Genomic DNA, 21,788 nt, shown 5'->3' with positions numbered 1-21,788 from the left:
TCAGTGCTGGTCACTCCACTGTCAGTAACAACGTGGAGGCTTTGGACAGGGTGCAGAAGAGGTTCACCAGGATGCTGTCTGGACAAGAGAGTATTAACCCCAAGAGGTTGTACAACTTGGGTTGTTTCCTCTGGAGAGGTGAAGGCTGAGGGGAGACTGAATAGAAATTTCCAAGGTTATGAGTAGACATTCAGAATCGTACATATACTGTAGAATAGTGGGGATGTTTGTGAGGGTAAGGGTGCAGGTGATGGCGTACAGAGGCTGGGACTGCACCATCACCAATGTCGTCCTCACCACCAGGACCAGAAAATTAATCTTGCCCCACACATCTCCTGTGAACTCACCCCTCTCACCTTAAATGCATAATAACCAGAAAGGGTTCGATCAGACCAACACCAGGAGCACCACACACTGCTCTCATCTTTGTATCCTTCGGTTACACTAACACTGGGAGTGCCATGCACAGTTCCCACCTCCATAAACTAGATTCACACCCACAATGGGAGCATCATGTACAGTTCCCACCTCTGTATCCCTGGGTCAGAACCACAAAGGGAGCACTGTGCACAGATTCTGTCTCCATGTTCCCTGGTCAAAACCACAACAGGAGCACCACTCACATGTGAGAATTCTGGAATAATTTAATTTTGTTTGGACATTCTAACCTCACCCACCTCTCCCTTCCTCTCCCAGGATATGACCTGTGACTCACTAACAATGCTCTACCAATTCCTGTCATCCCTGACCTGTCCTTGAGATGGTCCCTGGTGCAGGATTATTCTCCAATTCTGCTCCAATTTCTTTTGGCTGTTGTCTGGTAGCCATTTTATTGGAGGGTGCATCCAGGTCCCGGTTTTGCATAGGGCTGTAGTGTTGCTGGGGTCCCATGTCTTGATGGCAAGGAGGAAAAGTGGTTCTCATCATCTTCCTGGTCCTGATGGTGAGGACGACACTGGCGACAGTGCAGTCCCAGCCTCTGTATGCCATCCCCTGCGTCCTTACCCTCAGCAACATCCATACATCCCTCAGGAGTTCCAAGATCCTGGGATATCTGTAGTTGTGTTTCAGGCCTTGCCAGGTGTACAACAGACTTGCTTTTGACATGGCAACCCATCACTGGAGAGGCTTGCCCCTCCGCATCTGTGCCTGGGACAGTGTTCACCATCTGAGGACACACTGAGTTGCATGGGGGTGGGCCTAAACCCAGGCCCGACTGAGGAGGCAACCCAAATCAGCAACGGGATCGGACAAAAGATCAGTGCCAAATCTTCCCCAAGGACTTGAGTTGCAATAGCAGCCGCAAAGTCAGCTGCAGCCCAGGCAGTCCTCTCCTCTCTTTCCACTACCAGACAGACAGCTGGTGTGGATGCCCCAAACCAATCTAGACTACTGAGCCACCTTCTGCTTCGCCAGAGGAATGGAGGTGTCGCAGAGGCTGCTGAGGAAATATGAATGCTGAGGATAGAAGACCTTGGAAGAAAGGGGAGGGGAAGGAACACCAGGGGGAGATGAGCAGGTAAGGAAGTAAGGAGAGAGAGGGAAACAGGAATGGGGAATGGTGGAGGAGAGGTGGTGGGAAGGGGGCTTCCCCAGCCACGGGAACCACTGAATGATAGCAGTGGATTGGAGCTGGGATTGGGATGGCCAGTATAAAGAGGCGAGGGGAAGGAGAAGAGCAAGAGCTGGTGTGCTCTAGATGGATCCAGGTGAGGAGGGGCAGCAGGCAGACGGAGGAGTTTAGAGTGGAAGGAACAACAGAAGCTGGGACGTGATGGATGATGATGGGAGTCTGACAGGAAAGGAAGGTGGAGCAGGGAACCAAATGAAGGAGGAGGGAGGGCAGATGGAAATATTGTGGCTTTGGGGGGGGGGGTGGGCAAAGGGATCCAGAGGGAAGGAGTGTGAGGGTGATGGTCAGATGGAATGGGTGAAGGATGCGAAAAAAACAGGGTGCTAAGAGACTGGGTGTAGGAGTTGTTGGGTAGATCAGGATGAGAGACTTAGAATCCCGAAGACCACATTAATGATCAAGTACAAAGCCTGCCAAATAGTGAATTTAAATTCAATTAATTAAATCAATTTTAAAATTAGTGGTAATCACCTGGTTAACTCATGGCCATTAGAGAAAGAAATTTCTTCTCGATTCATTCCAGACTTTAGGTGACTCCAGACAAAATCAATATGGTTCTCACTTCACTACCTGGCAAGCCACTTGATTAAGGGGGCACTAAAGGCTTGCTCTGTGGCTCAATAAACTAAAGATATTGAGCTTCACAGCTCATTTCAGCCTAGAAATGGTTACTGACAGAGAATAAGGAGAGTTGTCTTTTTACACTGTAGTACAGAATCAAAATTTACCCGACTGAATTAATGTAGATTTGTTTTTCTCCCCTTCCCATGTGCTCACAATTAAACAAACCAATAGAATTAATTATGAAGCAATTTGCATAACCCATTTCTACACATATACATTGAGTTACAATGTGCAGGGAGAGTTGATATAGTGTTAAGCAGCAGTGTGGTGTGAAGGAGATACAGAGATGTAGACAGGCTGTGTGAATGGACAAGGACAGGTTGATGGAATATAATGTGGAAAACAGCAGGGTTCTCCACCATGATAGGAAAAAAAAACAGAAAGGCAGTGTCATTTTGAAGTGGTGACAGATTGAAAGGTGTTGATGTTCAGAGCGAACTGACTGTCCTTCTATATGAATCACGTAAAGTAAAGATGCAGGCTGAGCATGCAGTTCGGAAAGCAAACTGATAGGCTGGTACCTATTGCAGGAGGGGTACAGTACAAATAATGTGCTCTTTAATTGGAGTCATGGTTCTCTGTTTTATTGGCCAACAGTGGCCTCGGTTGTAGTGAGGACTAGGCCTCAAACCGTAATGTTTCCTGTTTTCATTGCCTAGGAGAGAGGCGTCAGGGTCAGTGTGCTCCACCAGAGCGCCAGAGGCAGTATGGCGCAGCATCCATGCCAGTGTTGGTGCTGCCCTGCAGTGTTCGCTTGGCAAAAAACAAGATGTATTGTGGCCAGCTGCAGACTGCTGCAACATCCATGGACTCAGGGACTTCGACTATATCTATTTTTTGTGTGTGGCTGTATTTTACTGCTATCTTATATGTGCTATGTGTGCCTTGTGCTGTGTGTGTGACTGTTGGTACTGTATTTTTCACTTTAGCACCAGAGTAACATTGCTTCATTTGGCTGTACTCATGGGTATTCAAGTATGGTTGAATGACATTAAACTTGAACTTGAACTACAGTAAAAGAAATTTTCATCAACAATTTTAGAGCGTGCATTAGTATTCCAAATACGCTAAAGAAATTTGGCCTGTCCCCTAAAACCCTCACTAAGTTTTATAGATGCACCATAGAAAGCATTCTTCTAGGGTGCATCACAACCTGGTATGGAAGTTGTCCTGTCCAAGACCGGAAGAAGCTGCAGAAGATCGTGAACACGGCGCAGCACATCACACAAACCAATCTTCCGTCCTTGGACTTACTTTACACCGCACGCTGTCGGAGCAGTGCTGCCAGGATAATCAAGGACACGACCCACCCAGCCAACACACTTTTTGTCCCTCTTCCCTCCGGGAGAAGGCTCAGGAGCTTGAAGAGTCGTATGGCCAGATTTGGGAACAGCTTCTTTCCAACTGTGATAAGACTGCTGAACGGATCCTGACCCGGATCTGGGCCGTACCCTCCAAATATCCGGACCTGCCTCTCGGTTTTTTTGTACTACCTGACTTTCCATTTTCTATTTACGATTTATAATTTAAATTTTTAATATTTACTATCGATTTGTACTCCAGGGAACGCGAAGCGCAAAATCAAATATCACTGTGATGATTGTATGCTCTAGTATCAATTGTTTGACGACAATAAAGTTTGAAGTATTTATTTATTTATTCATTCACTATTTCATCGTTTTTCACCTTTCAGTGAGATGGGCAGGCTTGACGCAGTGGCATCTGCTTCTCAACATCAGGCTGAATGCCACTCAGGGAAATCTCAGATTCCCACATTTAGCAATTTGCAGTCTCTTTCATTGTTTTGAGAGAAGTTGAGTGATTACACTGAAACTGCACTCTGCAAATTAAAAACATCTTGACCTTTTTCCACAGTGCAGGATAGCGCTCAGGGATTTTCTTCTGCAACCAAAAGTCTTGATACTATTTTTAAAAACTTGGCTTTAGCTCATTTTGTAGCAAAATCAGTTCTTCCCCCATCCTTCCTGTTAATTTCTCATTATAAGTGTGCAGGAATGGATTTTTTACCCAATCTGGAATTTGGATCAAGAGAAAATCCTGAAATATCTCTAATATATCTTTAAGCAGCTCACCCAAATGGGCATAGTATAATTGAAGATCACCATCTTTCTCACCCACCTCAGAGAGGCTTGGAAATTGGAAAAGATTGCAATGGCCAATGTAATACTTAAATAGGGTTAACTTGGACAGAAACGTGGTGACAACGGATTAAATTTTCATAAGACTCACATCATTTCCTTCAAATTGAAGGTTTAGTTCATAAAACTTCCCAAATAATCCTGACAAGTAAGCAATGTCCTGACTTAGTTACAGATTGAAGCATTCAAATCTTCAAAGAGTTTTATCACAGTTTGAAAAGTGCATTAAAGTATCTCAAGCAGTTTCCTTTTGAGAGCCATCTGACTTCTGATGTGCAACAGCAACCATCATTCTCAATACAAGGCTCTTGAAATAATCGAGAATTCAGAGCATGGGACTTAACTTTATTTACAGCTGTGATAACAGTATTTAATGATTTGTGCAGCCGATCACAGGTTTTTTACGACAAGTTGTTGTCAATGAATTACACATTGAATGGTAAATATGTTAGATATAGCTTTTTTCAAGAAAATGATGACCCACCGGTGGCATTCTGACATTGATGGTGCCCCACCTGTTGCACAAGCAAGAAAATGTCCGTTTGGAAAAATTGTTCAACAGTTCAAAATATTTAATCCCCCTTCATATGTATCTCTAGTCCCTTTGCAAATAACAACACTTGAACCACACTTTCATCTTTTATGAAGCGAACATAAGCAAGAAGCAAAGATTCCTTGCCTGGCACAGTTGACTGATTCAGCTGCAAAGTAAATTCTGTTGTTCTAAGTATGTTGCACAATGTGTCTTCCACATTCTCTGACATTTCATGTATTTGTCTTTGAACAGAGTTGTCACTGAGCAGAATCGCTTTAATTATTTGATCTGGTGACTCATGCAAAACCATCCTCAGAACTTCCCTTAATGCTGGCAGAATCGTCCTTCTCCAATTGTATGGGGCTTTCCAGATTTAGCAATGAGCAAAGAAATGCTATATGAAGCACACAAACTATCACTATTTTGTTGGGAACTGCTGGCAAATATGCTTTGAAGTATTTTCCATTTCTGAAAGTTTTCATGAAGTGACTGAAAATAAGCCAATTTCTTGTTTACTTTATCAGAGTGTATTCTCTTCAAATATTCAAGGAGCCTAGATGGTTTCATTGCCTCATTTGAAAAAAAATTCACACAAAAGACACATTAGCTGCTGTTGATTACTTGGTGCTGGTATAAATCCATATTTCAGATACTCCAAACTATACTGTCTACACTTCCTTTTACTTTGCTCTGCTTCGGCCATTTTCATTATGGATTATGAGATTTTCAAGATTCATTTATTATCAAAGAATGTATAAATCATACAACCTTGAGATTTGCTTGCTCACAGGTAGCCACAAGCAAGAAGCCCAAAAGAACCCGATTAAAGAATCAAAATAAAAATAAATGACCAACTCTCGATGCACAACTGAAAAGAAAATCACATAAACAACTGAAGCGAGCAACAGCAGTCCAAACCAAAATTGAGTCCTCAGATCCGAACCCCCCAAGCAGCTGGAGTAGGCCCAAAGCCTCACTAATCAGTTCCTCATATTAGTGGGCACAGAGCACAACAGCCGGGGCAGTCTTCATAGCCTCAGCGCCATGGAGATGACTATTGTGGAAAACAAGCAAAATCAGTTCTTGCTTCCAACCCTGACACCCTGCCTTTTCAAGCTATCTGTGTTAGCATTTAAATTGACCCAACAGTGGAACAGTGAAAGGCCCTGGAGAAAGAAGTGAAGATTGCATAATGTGAGTGAAGGTTCGTAAAGTGGGGCAGCGATATCTTGGCTGGGCTGTGAGCTAGACCATCCAAAAAGGGCAGATTCTGAACTTTACCCTATTGAACACCATTAACTCACAGGATTTGCATCACTGCGTGATTAGAGTGTGGAAATAGTACTAGTTGATTCTGTGCTACAGTACTGAACGGCAATAATGGCCCAGAAATAACAACAGTTTCCTCAGTCCAGATTTCTCATGACATCCGGAATACAGAAGTGTCACATTGCTTTTCAACAGCTATAACTCGCTTCAAGCAAAGTCTAAGAGAATGCTGGATTAGCAAGAAATGAGGTGATTACATGATCATTATAATCAATTATGAGGCACCGAGGAACAAATGCTTACAATAAGTAATTTATTTTTAAAATTAAGCTGTAATCCCCCAGCTGCCCCAATTACTGCTGAGCACTCTGGCCCCACCTCCCCTTGATTTTTGTCTCCCCCGTAGAACTCTCATGGCCGAGTGGGGTGGGCAATGTCACCCACTTTGGGTACCACTGGTGTATACCAACTACAAATGTACTGCAGTTAGTCTAACAGCCTTTACAAAATCCATGACCTCTATCATAAGGTAGGAAAAGGGCAGCAGGCGAATGGGAGCACCGTCTGCAGATGGCCCTCTGAGTCGTATGCCATCCTGATTTGGACATATACTCTAGTTTCATTAGAGCTGGATCCAAATACTGGAACTCTACCCAACACACAGTGGCAGCAACTTCCCCAGGAAGGTTCATACAGTTCACAGCTACTTCTTAAGGGCAATTGGGGTAGGCAATAAATAATGGACGAAGACCCTCAGTGACCAAAAATGAACAAAATCTATGGGCTGTGGTAGTTCATTAGGCTCAAAGAAATTTCAAGCATGCAACAGGATATAGAGAAACCAAAGCAGAATGAAATGAGGCAAAAGTGATGCAGCCCAAAACCAAGAATAGAATGAATCAGAAATGGGAATTACAGAAAGGATTATGGCAAAACAAGGTGAAAGAGCTCCAAAGCACAAAAAGACAAAACATTAGACAAACTCTCAAAAAACAAGTTAAAATGACTGAAGCTGCAGGCTACAGCTGGGGGGGGGGGCGCGGGGGGGGGGGTCACTGTACATTTTGAATTTAAAACTCAGTTTTCCTATTGAGCTGTATATAGAACAGCAGGAAATCTGTATGGAGTTAAGCAATAAATGAGACACAATTAAACATTGAAAATCCCAAAGATAAAATTTGAAAAATGCTAGCATCTTATCTGCGGGGGGGGGGGGGAAGAGAGAGAGGGAGAGAGAAGGAGGAGGAGGACGAGGACGAGGAGGAGGAGGAGGAGAAGAAGGCCCTTAACTCCAAGTGGAGTCATCAGGACGCCGTCATGACAGCGTTTTTTTTTAGCAGGCTTTCTTATTTTTACGAGGCCAAGTTGCTAGCTCGACGCTCAACCCAGCATGCATGGAAAGCGTGCAAGGGAACCGGCTGGATTCGAACTCGGGAGCCTTCGCTCCGAGGTCCGGCACTGATGCCACTACGCCACCAGCTGGCATCTGAAAGGCATATTTACCTCAAAATAGTCCTCAGAGTTTGCTAATTTGTACAAAATGCAGGCATATAGTGATCTCATCTGTTTATTTACTTTATTGTGCAGTAACATAATCAAGTCTTCACAATATAATTGCAAATTTACAAAAGGGCATCACACCATTTCACCTAATCAGTGGTAAAAAGTCTGTTTTACCAGTTACAATACAAGAATTTTCAGGATTATTTTTTACCAGTTACAATACAAGAATTTTCAGGATTCTTAATGTCATTATACAATTAGTGGATCCCTGACAGTACTGTACAGAAATAAAACCAAATGGCCACTGCTCCTTCCCCTTCTCCGTGTTCTTTGGGATCAATCTTTGCACCGGTGTAGTGGTCTCTTTGAACTTTAGGAGATAATGGGTCATACCAACCACCATGTTCCCATGGAACCTAATATTCCTATGCCTTTCCAGGCAAACTTTAAACTCATTGCATGTTTTTCTTTTGCTCTTTGCTTTTCACCACTTGCTAACATCCACCCCACATTATATCTTCTTCCTTTGGTCTTAGAGCTACAATTCTCGGTTAACACCAAATCCATAGATCCTGTGTTCTCTCACTTAATCACTTTGAACATGCTGCTAAATTCATGTTGATCTACTGCAGTATAGTAGAGCTCCAGAACATCCAGCTGAAATGCTGGCAATCTCCATTCTGCTGGTGTCTGTGAAAGTTCTTGCTGCCACTAAATGACAACAAGCAGTATTCCCAAATGTGCACTACCCCTTTTTCAGTGTTACCTCCAGTTAACACTGATTTATGACCTGCTGCATATTTTCATCTTTAAAAGGGCAAATATGCAGATAAGGTATATCTTTACAAAATGAAGGACAGACATTTCAGTTTGCACAGAATAATGGAAAGGGATGTGGATTTCTGTTTTTTTCTAAAGCAGTTTTCCCCAAAGGAAAACTTATTAAAACCCTTTCAACATACTATAAGAGTAACTTGCATTCACTCTTACTCAGCAGACATGATGTTCCAGGCAAAATGGTATAGACTGCCTTCTTTCCACCATGAAACAGTGATTTCTTTGTCTTCTCAGAAGTGCCAGTGGAGATTAAGTTGATATGCAAATATAGAGACAAAATATGTGCTGAAATTAACCAAAAAAACTCTAAAAATTCAGGCACTTATCTCAGAAGAACTCTATGCCCAGTACAGCCAATAATTGTTCAGCAAACCAACGGAACTATGTACATAGTGGTATTTCTAAAGTAGCAACAAATTGCACAAATCTAACGAATCTTCAAGCTCCAAATGGCAGTGTTCTTTCAGGCAGAAAATAAATTCTAATTCATGAGCGAAAAGAAACTGTAAAGAAATATATTCAGCATTCCGAAACAGCTCAATTGAAAATTGCTTCAGCTCAGACTCAAGGTTCCATTCAATTACACTGTGTTATCATGAAATTTTCCATGGTATGTGGTAACTTATTTGGTGAATTCACTGCAGGAAGCTGGAAATCTAGCTTCATTCTTCATTTATTGTATGTTTCATGCCGTTAATATTTGATTCAAAGTAATAGCTCGCTCTGAGTTGTAGCACAGATTGAGAGCTCTCTTCAAAACCCTATATACGTAGCGTGCTATGACTGCTGATTGCATTACAGATTATTCAGACAAACTGGCACACTACTGTTGTAATATCCCCAGCCTGAAGACAATGGAAAGAACGTGAAAACCAGCAAAATAAGTTATTTGCAGGTTTGATCAACTTTTAATCTACAAACAATGCAATAATATTTATGGAAAAATAAAGAAATGAACACTTAAACAATAGAGCAAACACCTTATTATGCCATAAGTAGTTTATTAGAAGCAGCATACTGTATTACCCTCTACATTTGGAAGCTAGAGACAGAAGTAAGAAATATTTCCAATCAAACATTTTCTCTGTAGGAGATCAAGTTCACAATAAATTCCAAAAAGATAAAGCTCTGCAGCTTGCTGACTCTCAACATCCTCTTTCACCTACAGATAGTAATTTCAGATGATTTAGATAAAACTGGCCTAGTTAGAGCAACCAGTGGCCTGATTTAAATTCAGATTTTATTGCCACTCATTCCTTGCAACAGGTTGAAAGGAACTGATCTCTTAATCGTGTGGCTCCAGTGACTGCCACGATAAAATCCATTTTAATATGAACAGAGTGGAATTATTACATCCTTTCTTTGTAATTACTTCAAATCTGATTGAAGCGAAGATTCCAATAGTTGTCCACACTACATTACTAGTGTGGACAACTTACTCGGGCTAACCTTATTAACATCACACTTCAGCTAAAATTCATTCTTAAAATATATAACCCCAATCACACTGTTGCTGCTAAATCAAAAGATTCTAATCCCCTTTAAGTACTTGGCTCTACATTAAATGCCATCTAGTGAGAAGCTGTGTATTTTTAAACCCTCAGGAAGTAGGCTTATTTGATTCCATGACAAACTCATTCTTTGAGATTAAAAAGTAATGCCCATAATAAGAAAGATAGTGAAAAGATGGTCGGCATAAATAGAATATGCCATGCTTGATCAACCTTTCCTGATTCTTACAAGTACTAACAGAAATATCAGTCAGGGTGATGTTGTTGATGCAGTGATTACAGGCTTACAAAAGGCCTTTGATCATAGGGACTGCATTATAGATTCAGAACACATGAAGTCAGGAGAGAACTAGCAAAAAAAAACAAACTCCTAGGGGAACAAACTCTGTGCCTCTGTCAGCATTTATGGAGACAGAGGGTTAGTCAATGTTGCGCAGGTTGAGACACTTCATAAGGATTGAGAGTATAGGGGGAAGGTACCAGCATAAAGACGTCAAATGGAGGGGAGGTGTGAGTGAGGAACTGGTAGGTGGTCAAGGTGAGGTTGGGCAAATGGAACCAGATGAGGGAGATAGAGGGAGGAAGTTTTGAATCCAAGGCTGGTGGGTGATGATAGAAATACATATTTTAAAAGGCAACAAATTGGAAAGATGACACAATGGGTATTGGTATATTGTTGTCACATGTACCAAGATACAGTGAAAAGTTTGTCTTGTATACCATTACAGAGATCAAATCATTATACAGTGCACTGATCTAAACAATAGATTCCATGCAAGGCAACATGGATCGTCTGAAATGTGGTCAAAACTGCGTTCAAAAGGCAAATGGGCACCAATGCATTCTTCACATCCTTAGTGATGAAGGGACTTGGAGGAACTCCTAGCCTCTGCCCAACTTATCCACAGCATTTAAGTGACTGGTCCAACTAAGCTTTTGCCCCATGGATATCTCCACAAAATTGACACTGGGTATTCCAGTAATGCAAATGAACATTAGAAAAATATTTTCTTTCGCTGGTAAACAGTCATTGCCTGACACTTGTGTAATGTACATTTTTCTGGCCACTCACCAGTTGAAGCCTGGGACGGTGTCCAGGTCTTTTTAAATGTGGGCATAGACTAGTTCATTACCAGCTGAGATGCAAATGAAAGAGGACACTCTGAAACACGTGGACAAACGTTTCCACCAAACATCGGAGTCTGGAACTGTTAAACCAATGATAAAGGCATCAGAGTATAATGTGGGGAGAAATTGAACCATATTGGCTCACGTTCACTGGAGCAAAAAAAAAATGGGTTGCCAGAGGAAGTCAGCGGCTGTAGAGGGAAATTGACAGTGTGTACCAAATATCGTGGCCACTGAGTGCATCTCGACACTTCAACACAAATACTGCAAGCAACAGCGTAAGAATTTCAACGCTAGTATTTCAATTACTTGACGAACAAATATTACTGAGACCAAATTTTCATCATGTCATATTCATTATGACAATTGCAATCATTACTCACAGAAATGAAAGTGCAACAATTTCACTACATAATTGCAGTGACTGAACATCAGCCACAGGGCATTTAACAAGATAAAGATCATATATAGAAATAAAATGCTGATATCTTCGCTGAGCATTAATCTCATGTCCTATTATTCCACTGCAGATTCACTGTTATTTCTAAGAGAGTTGCAATGAGCCTAATAATGATTTTTGGTATGTGGTGCAGCTCTATACTTTACTTGACTTATTTTTATTCTGACGTACTCTTTCATGGCTGTTTCTCAACAGTTTAGTAATAAATACATAGAAAGTGCAGACAGACACAAATTCTGGATGCTTGTTAGTTACCTGCATCCTTCTGTTACTGTCCATTATGCCACTGTTGTTTAGGGCAGTAATGAAGGCCCTCCATCTCAGATAGTGTTCAGGGCTTCCTTCATCATGTCAGTAGCTTCCACTCAGTTTTCATTACTGTCAGTCATGCAAGGGAGACTCAGGAATACCATCACATCTGGATGTAGAAGGAATCTTCATTGCCATTTCCATAATAATTTTGTTTGACCAGTCAGGGTTGTTAGCCCTGAGCTGAACCCCCGAACTTGGAGGACCAGTGGACCACTCTTTGTCTAGCCTTTACCCTTTGACCTATTATGCATGGGCAACCCTACCCAGAGCCAAAGTATAAAGCCTTAGCTACAGCCAACATAGCTCTCCGGGTCACTGAGGCACGCAAGCCTCCACACTGGTCCCCTTGGAGGTCTGCATCCTTCTGCTCCAACTTTATGATTCTTTTCCTCTGCACATGTGGTTCTGACACACCTTTTCTAATTATCCCTATTTCACCAGAGGTGCACTTGGGAAGTCCTGATTGAAGAAATGGGGGGGGGGGGGGGGAGGAAAACGTAGAATGGCAAGGAAGAGGGAGACGGAGTGGAGCGGTAAGGAAAGGGGAGACAAAGTGGAGCAGTGAGGAAGGGAGGGAGATCTAAATGATGAGGGGAGGAGAATGGAACAGAGAGTGTAGAACAGCAAAGGAAGAAAGGAAGGCTGATGGGCGAGGGAAGGGAGTATGGCAGTGAATATCAGTGGAGCAAGGAGAACGATGACATTTGTGCATTTAAGCATGACAGCGCATGAAAACTGCCACTATGCAGGTGGGAGAAGTGGAGACTCAGGGAGGAAATGATCAAGCAGCAACTAAGGCTGAACTAGTGGAGGTGGGGGTGGGGGTGGTGGAGTGCTCATGAATCTCATTTGGCTTGGTTTGCCTGTGGACTGGATACTGCACTGATGATATGTTACAGTGATTATCAGAAGCAGCTCATCCGCCAAGTTTCTGCATGACAGGCATAATTAAAACTGCTTCTTTATTTGTTCAAAAATACCTTTAACACTGACTAGGATTTTGAAATTTGTAATCAGCTTATTTAAATTATTACTCATGCCCTCCTTACTCCTGGCCTTCCAAAGGAAGAACATTTACTGCAGTTGCACTGAGCATTGGAAAGATTTGGTTTGAGATCATATTACTATTGAAAGAAATAATCTCTAAAAGAAACATGTTACTGTGCTGTACATCCATAAACCATTGAAACACGTCTATACATTTCACACAAAAGTGACTGAAAACACAAAAACTTCCCCAGATTTTGGAAGCAAGCTGCCTACTTAAACCTAACTATTTCTTCTTTGCTTACACTGGAATTGGTGCCTAACACAGGTAATTGTTAATCACATAACACTAGAATGAACGGGAGAAAGTAACATTTTATTCCACGGAGGCAGGGGCATGCTTTTGATTAAGCACTTAATGCAGTGGGGAGATTATGAAACAATTAGGCTCAAGCAGAACAGCAGATTCTCAGACTTGCTATTTAGAAATACCACAAAACGTCTGGAAACATTTCTTAAGGTTTGAACTAATTTTACACTTAATTAATATGTACACCAAGGTGCTTATAACCGTTCCTTACAGGACTCCAAGCCAAGAATGGTCAAACAGAAGGAACAAAGAAATAAGGACATAAGAGAAAATTGTAACACAATGACTGTACATTGCAGTAAGCTTCAGTTTTACTTTGAGTATTGCCTTTGCAGTTCCTAGGGACACTGATGAAGAAAGTGCTGCATGACACATTGTGATGCAGTGCACAGTGCTTTATGATCAATCTGCTGTCTTTGTTGATTTGGCAAATCTCATACAGCAAATACTCTGCAACCATTTGTCTTAGATGGAGGGAGATCAACATTTGTTAATAATCCTAACTCCAAGTTAACTTGGATGAGGACCCCCAGATAGCGCAATCAAGCAGGCCATCAAAATGGCCTGCCTTCTAAGGTTGTGCACAATGGTCACTTAGGTAAGTTGCTTGGACATTTAAATTGTAACCTCGGAGTTGAAACTATTTGACAGGATGAAATCATCTTGACCAGTTTGAAGTTATTTTTAACAATACAAAATAACTACAATACATCCTTACTCACAAATGAAACAAAATGTAATGGCATGGAAAATGTACAAATGGAAAGTAACCAAACAGACACTGACATTAGTGATGTTTAAGAATTACTTTACCATGGTAATATTTCCGACAATATTGGTTCAATATTCTTTCTGACTAGAGTCCCAGATCCAGACATTGTGTGACAATGGTTAAAAACAATCCACTGCTGACTTAGGAAATTTGAAGAATTCAAGACCCAATCATTTCATTTCCCTTGGGAATTGAGAATGAGAAAAACATAAAGCAAAATTCATACCTATTCGAGGCTCTACTGTTCTGTTAGCAAGTTCATCAACAAATACAAATTTTCCACCACCAAAATCAATCTTGTAGTCAGACAAATATAGTAATGAAGTGTAGTCAAAAGATCCATAAGTCACCTGTGGAAGACATGAGAGCAGCAGGTCAGATTTAGTTCCTGTTTGAATTCCACTGAGAAAAACACAACTGAGCATAATTTGCTTTAACAAGCTCAAAGTGGAGACAAGCAAGTGAGTATTTTAGTTCATTTGTCTTTCTGTCATTCAATGTCAAACGAACCTAACAATGTCACAACATTCATCAAAATAATTGCTGTTCATGGTACAATGTGCCTACATGATCATCATTTTAAAAACTGGTTATAAATGATGTGATCATTCATTATTCTATCGCTACTTGTAAGATCTTAGTAAACAAAGATGAGTGTTGAATATACATGCAGTATAACAGAAAATGCTATGTTTGAGATGCATCTTAAAGAGCTGATAAGATGCTCCATAGACATTACAACCACGACATACATAACATCAGCAACATTTGAGTGCACAGACATGGCAGATGTACAGATGCCATTACTAGGCAATTATGTTTTCTATCCATTAGACTAAACAGTTTGATTGCTTTTTGTTTACTAAATATCACATTATATATTCTTCTGATGTTATTATCTAAGCAATTAATTCTCTTGTCAAATTTTGTCCTGATTTTATTGATGGAAGCATCAGCCCATGCACATTAATTGCTTTTTAGTCTTATGCAAGAGATAATAATTTTTTAAAAAATACAGCTAATTGGGATTATATTGGCTCAGTGATAAAGCAGGGGACAACTACATCTACATTAAACATATACAATTGTTATCACTCTCACCTATCAGTCAAAGGGCTGATTTAGGAGTTCTAGTCCGAAGAATTAAAGCCCAAAATCTAGGTAGATGATCCTATTTATTGCTAAGGGTCTGCACTGTTCAGTGTGATGACTTTCAGACAATATGTTAAGTTAAATTGAGGCTCTGACTATTTTCCAAAGCAGAAATAAAAGATCCTTAGCACGACTTATTTCAAAGAGACTGGGTTTGTGGCTAATACTTATCCTTCAATCAACATCACAAGATAATACATAAACACATTACAGCTGGTGGGGGCTGGGTGAGAACAAACTGCCCTCACTGAAATAAATTTCGTAACAATCCACTGGGACATTCAGAAGTTGCAGGTTTATTTATTTATTTGATATACAGCGTGGAATAACCCTACAATGACCTACCAACCTACCAAGCAGTACATCTTTGGAATGTAGAAGGAAACCACAGCACTCATGCAGTCATGGAGAGAACGTACAAACTTCTTACAGGGACAGTGTCGGGAATTGAAACCGGGTTACCGATACTGCAATACAGTACCAATACACTACCATCCGCCCCTTCCTTTATGAGAATGCATTTCTCTCTTTCTGGCCACTTGCATCAGCAATTCCCTCTACAGGACTGTAAATATGGAACTCAAAAAAGATCTGTAAGAGGAGGTCAAGTGTTTGAAGAGTGCAAACTGGTACAACAAGCTTTTATTCCTATATGTAGTGTGATGCAGAAGACATCATGTGGAAAGCTAGTATAGAATAATTATATTATACATTCTGCTAATCTAACCATCTAACAACTACAGCACGGAAACAGGCCATCTCGGCCCTTCTAGTCCATGCCAAACGTTTACTCTCACCTAGTCCCACTGACCTGCACTCAGCCCATAACCCTCCATTCCTTTCCTGTCCATATATCTGTCCAATTTAACTTTAAATGACAGCATCGAACCTGCCTCAGCCACTTCTGCTGGAAGCTCGTTCCACACAGCTACAACTTTCTGAGTAAAGAAGGTCCCACTCATGTTACCCCTAAACTTTTGTCCTTTAACTCTCAACTCATGTCCTCTTGTTTGAATCTTCCCCACTCTCAATAGAAAAAGCCTATCCACGTGAACTTTATCTATCCCCCTCATAATTTTAAACACTTTTATCAAGTCCCCCCTCAACCTTCTACGCTCCAAAGCCTCTCGGTTTTTTTGCACTACCTTACTTTCCAATTTTCTATTTTCTATTTATGATTTATAATTTTTTTAAATATTTACTAATTTTTACTATTTTTAATATTTTAAGATTTAATATTTGTAATCCAGGGAGTGGGAAGCGCAGAATCAAATATCACTGCGATGATTGTATGTTCTAGTATCAATTGTTTGGCGACAACAATTATAAAGTATAAAGACCTAACTTGTTCAACCTTTCTCTGTAACTTCGGAGATGAAACCCAGGCAACATTTTAGTAAACGTCCTCTGTACTCTCTCAATTTTATTGACATCGTTCCTATAATTCGGTAACCAGAAGTGTACACAATACTCCAAATTTGGCCTTACCAATGACCAAAACAATTTCAACATATATTAAAATTCTGTGCTATGTGCAACTAACATTGCTTATGAAACACTTGTAATGGTTAATATGTGAAAAATGTGATAAACAGTTTGATTAAAGGTGGTTGCTTTAATGATGTGACGGATTATATTTGGGACATGATATTATATGATCACATATATAAAAGAAGATTCTCTACTGATTGAGTAGAATTGTGCTTTGGAACAAGACTGAGAGAGGTGCCAATGGCTATATACAGAGAAGACGATCATTAATTCACTATGACCAGGGATCGCTGACAATAGAAGACACAGAGAATCATTGTTTTGTTTGAGAATTGTTTCTTGGATTAACTGAGCAGAGTTCATCTTTTAAAAGTGGTCAGGGTGGTATCAAGGACTACTGAATATTCTTTAATTTTCTATCACCAGGGGACCCCACTAGCAGAGAGATATAGTTACTCACTGTATCTCTGTAAAACATAATGTTTTTTCCCATGTTACTTAATTAGAATCATAGAGCTTCTTTTTCTCCCTCTGTCCCTCTGACTATACCCCTTGCCCATCCTCTGTGTTTTTCCCCCCTCCCCCCTTTCCTTCTCCCTGGGCCTCCTGTCCCATGATCCTCTCATATCCCTTTTAACAATCACCTGTCCAGCTCTTGGCTCCATCCCTCCCCCTCCTGTCTTCTCCTATCATTTTGGATCTCCCCTCCCCCTCCCACTTTCAAATCTCTTGCTAACTCTTCCTTCAGTTCGTCCTGACGAAGGGTCTCGGCCCGAAACGTTGACTGTACCTCTTCCTATAGATGCTGCCTGGCCTGCTGCGTCCACCAGCAACTTTGATGTGTGTTGCTTGAATTTCCAGCATCTGCAGAATTCCTCGTGTTTACGATAGTGAAACAATGTTATTTTCTGAAATCTGGGCACTGTATCAAGCATTCATTTCCATTCCCATTTGGAACAATTAAAGCACAGCCTCAATGTAATGTATGTAAAGTAGAGAGGTATGGGCATTTTAACCATCATATGTAAAAAAAAATGGGAAGATACAACCTGATTTCATGCTGGAAGGCGAATGTATATAAAAGATAGGCTGTTATGAACTTGTCAAATTTGTAACGAAGGAATGCTTTGGGTTATCATGGGGGAATAACAGAAGACCAAAGTTGTTTAAAATGAAAAAGAATTGTAGCATCTTGGCAGTTTTATGCATATTATTTGAATCGTAAAGCAAGGAAAAAGACAGCAAAAAGGAAGAGCATTTTAGTGATTGCCGCTACTGCCAGAGGCAAAGTGAAAATCCAGGTCAATTCAATATATTGAATGTGGCACTCAAATCTCAAGGGAAAAATTCCTCCTAACAGGAGGAAGTCCAAGATGAGAAACTTAGCATAAAATATACTGCCCTTTATGGAAAAAAAATTACCAAGTTTATCATGTCCCATCACATCTTTCAGAAACATCTAAATCACATCAGGTTGATTCATTTGGAATCAAGCTTATGGAGGCAAATTTCCACCTATAGAAAGATATCACAATTGAAGAAGAAAATTTCAAATTTATTTTTCAATTTCTTCATGCATCAAAAAAGAACAATATTGGTGATGGAGTGTGGGGGATTGATGCATGGTGAAGAAAGAAGATCAGTGTTAGAGAGTGATGAAAATCAAGAAATTTAACTACCATGAAACTTTTTTGGCTGGGGCAGGGGGAAAAAAAATAACAGATTAAACCAGTGTTGTTTGTTAGCAGGCTTGGTGATGTGCATGAGTGAGGGGAAAAATGTCAGGGATCAGAAGAGCACAGTTGGAAGCATACAGCAGGATCAACAATCAAATTATTATTGTTAGTTGAAAGGGTTGGAGAAGGCTGCAAGGGCTGTGGTGTTCTGTAACGAAAGATGAGGTCAGAAGTGCAGGCTAGATATCAATGGTGAGCTTGGGTGGCAGAAAGGAAGGATGATAGTAACTTACTATTTCAATATGCATCTCCTGGATTGGAAGTGAAGTGGAAAAGCAATGGGACAGCCCAATAGCCATCCAAGATTGGAACATGTTTGAATTTTTGATGCAACTCTCAAAAAGAATGAAAATCAAAAGCTGGAGATTCTCCTTGAATGTTGGAGGAGAAAGATGTTGTTTTTGTGCTCCTGCTGTAGAAAGTGATGGAGGTAAGGGCAACCGACATCAGGAAGTGCTTGGTCTGGTGATCTGAGATGACTCAGAAATAGTGTTTACTGCATTTCATTTTGGAAAGGATTGTCTCCGTGGCTAATGTTCTGTGTGTCATTTGTTTACTTTCTTTATTGTTTGCATCATTTCTCTTTTTTCCAGCAATCAACTAATGGTTATGAATCTTCAGTTTCATTCACTTCTCCTCCAGAATCATCACTTGTTTCATCATCTATTTTGCCTCACATCATCGAACCTTTCCTGCATTCCACACAATCACAAACCTCTTCTGCTTCCTTGTTACTGCAGCACTTCATCTTTCAGATTCCCAGACCTCATTCCCAACCCTTCCTTACATATTAACATTTCCAGCTTTGAAGAAAACTCCACGTCTTGAAATGTGTGCTCTGTTTCTCTCCCCACAGATGCTGCAGTATGCAGAGTGCTTGAAGCTTTTGTTTATTTTTATTTCAATTTTACAAAACCTGCACTCTTTGATAAACAAAATCCTGCCACTTAATATTTTTTATGAGAGTTAATTCAACTTGCAAGGAATTAACGTACTTTAGCAACTGCTATCTATATCCACAATTGGTTTTCTAAACTCCTTATTGGACATAATGCCTTTGGTATGCATAGTGCTTAAATGCAAAATTTGGACAGTTGCATCCAAAGGTTTCATCATTAACAGTTAACTTCTATCCTCATTTGCCTCTTACTTTCAAATTTGAATAAGGATCTAGAACCAAAAAATGAAAATTTAAAAAAACTACAAATGCAGGAAAGCTGAAACAAAATAAAATATCTTGAAATACCTCAGCAAGCTGGGCAGTATCTGTGGAAAGAGAAACTGTTTGCGAATCTGAGACATCATTTAAGTCCCTTTTCACAGATGCTGCCCAACCTGCTGGATTTTACAGCCTTTACAGTTTTATTTAAAACAGTAAGTTCTCTGGTTTACCCTCCTTTTAGTTCAATGTCGCAACTGCATCTTTTATTAGGGCAGCCGGATGACTCCAGGGAAAAGTAGTGTGGAAGTTACAGTAAGGCAAAGATAGCCTGGAGCAGTTGCTGTCAAGCAAGACCTCTGGAGACATTTCTGCTTAGTACAGACAAAAGACGAACAAGTGAGGCTTCTGCAGTGAGACTTTTTCCAGAAAGGTCTTCCTAAAACAGAGTTTCCTTTTATACAATACGCCAAGAGACAAACAAGATAACAGAAGAGTGGGAAACATACCCAGCAACCTATGGCTCTATTATCTTTACTAACTTCAAAATATCATCAGCTGTCCATTTGAAGTTTCAATTGACTTTTAACACCTCATTGTGAATGGCGATTGATCTTGGGAGTAAGGAAGTCAAATATCTACAATGCTTCACTAACTGGCCAAAATCCGTAACTGATAAACCAATTCTGTATAAAAATATCAGCTTTCTCTTTGGACTTCAGAACAGTGCGGGTCAGGGGCCATGCTGCTTTCCTTGTGCACAAGTAAAGTAAAAGGAATGCTTGAGTTATAAGAGCGCATGTGTTCTGGGCCCCATTATTTTAGCTATTTTAGTTTATTTTATTATCAGCAACAGTAGTATGGACTAAAATCAAACTACAAATGTATTGTGCTATGATGCTCCACATATGACTTAAAGCAACTCATGGACAACACAAAATGTCACAGAACTTGCACTTGATTGCAACTCTCTGAGATTTACATATAAATAGAACATGTACAAATAGCTGATGAATGTGAATGATCAAGAGATTAGTTGCTCACAGCACAAAACAAATTCCAGGAAATAATTATATGTTATCCTTTCAGGCCATTACTCGGCAATTAGAATAATATTAAATGATGCAGTCTGGTGCTTATTTATAAAGTCGTAACAGAATTCATGATCACTTCTTTGACACTGATAGACAAAAGAGTGTTGTGAAAGGGATAAAGCTGTGTTTGAAAGAAGCTCTGAAATGTCTGCAAAAACTTGGAAGTCATAACAAATACGTTAGATAATCAGTCAGAATAATTAACCTTTTGAACTATTGATTCAAATATACAAGGGCCAAAGATCCTCCTCAGCAAAATCAACAAAAACTTGAATATTCTGCTTTACCTAAATACTGTGAGAGAAAGCCAGCTAATGAGTTGCAATCAGAGCAAAAGAAGTCTACAAATCCAATTATCCCTGATGTCAAAGTTTCTACTTGTCAGTTAAGGCAGAATGTCATTTTGATGTATTTGTTCCATTGTGTATTGCATAGAATCCATCGATTGAAAGTGCAAAATAACTCTAACATTTCAATTAGTTGCCCAGACCACTAAAATTGCCATTTGCCTTTGACATGCACTGCATTTGCAGAACAGAAAAGTTAAAATGATATTACTACAACTATCAAATTTGCAATCAGATTATTAATATTCCCTTATCTTCTCTAAGGCATTCAAGACTTGAACTGAATTATTAAATTTTAAATTTTCAAATTGCATCAACTTATTACTAGCTTTTCAAGATAGAATACTCCAATTCAAATATTTCATTCAAAAAGTCTTTCAAAAAACTATGCAAAATGCATCATTCAGAATTGCAAGTAATTCCAATTGTTTTCAATTTTTTTAAAATATGATAGTCATTTCATTGAATTTGAATTCCACCTATCAAATTAACACCATAAGACTATAAGATATAGGAGCAGAAGTCTGTCCATAGAGTCTGCTCTGTCATTCAATCATGGGCTGATCCAATTCTCCCAGTCATCCCCAGACCCCTGCTTTCACCCCATACCACTTAATGCCCTGGCTAGTCAAAAACCTATCCATCTCTGCCTTAATGCCTTGGCCTCCACAGCCAGTCGTGGCAACAAATTCCACAAATTTACCACCCT

The 21,788-nt window shown here is 40.1% G+C and overlaps 1 protein-coding gene across 2 annotated transcripts in view; it reads right to left on the bottom strand.

The window, feature by feature from the left end:
• The window catches only part of ogfod3 (2-oxoglutarate and iron dependent oxygenase domain containing 3), a 112,633-nt gene that overhangs the window by 10,405 nt on the left and 80,440 nt on the right, over positions 1 to 21,788 (bottom strand). Inside the window, exons 8-9 of one of the 2 annotated variants that reach the window (XR_011883069.1) lie at positions 14,327 to 14,450; positions 11,915 to 12,077 (exon numbers count right to left, since the gene is read on the bottom strand). Coding sequence is in view for 1 of the 2 variants with exons in the window: in XM_072242521.1 (XP_072098622.1) it covers positions 14,327 to 14,450 (124 nt within the window). In the remaining variant the exon portion in view is untranslated. The remainder of the gene's footprint in view (positions 1 to 11,914; positions 12,078 to 14,326; positions 14,451 to 21,788) is intronic. The other variant, XM_072242521.1, reaches the window with a different exon arrangement.

Source organism: Mobula birostris, chromosome 24 (genome assembly GCF_030028105.1).
Source record: "Mobula birostris isolate sMobBir1 chromosome 24, sMobBir1.hap1, whole genome shotgun sequence".
In the NCBI taxonomy this organism is placed as follows: Eukaryota; Metazoa; Chordata; class Chondrichthyes; order Myliobatiformes; family Myliobatidae; genus Mobula; species Mobula birostris.
This window is presented reverse-complemented; position numbering and strand designations above follow the sequence as displayed.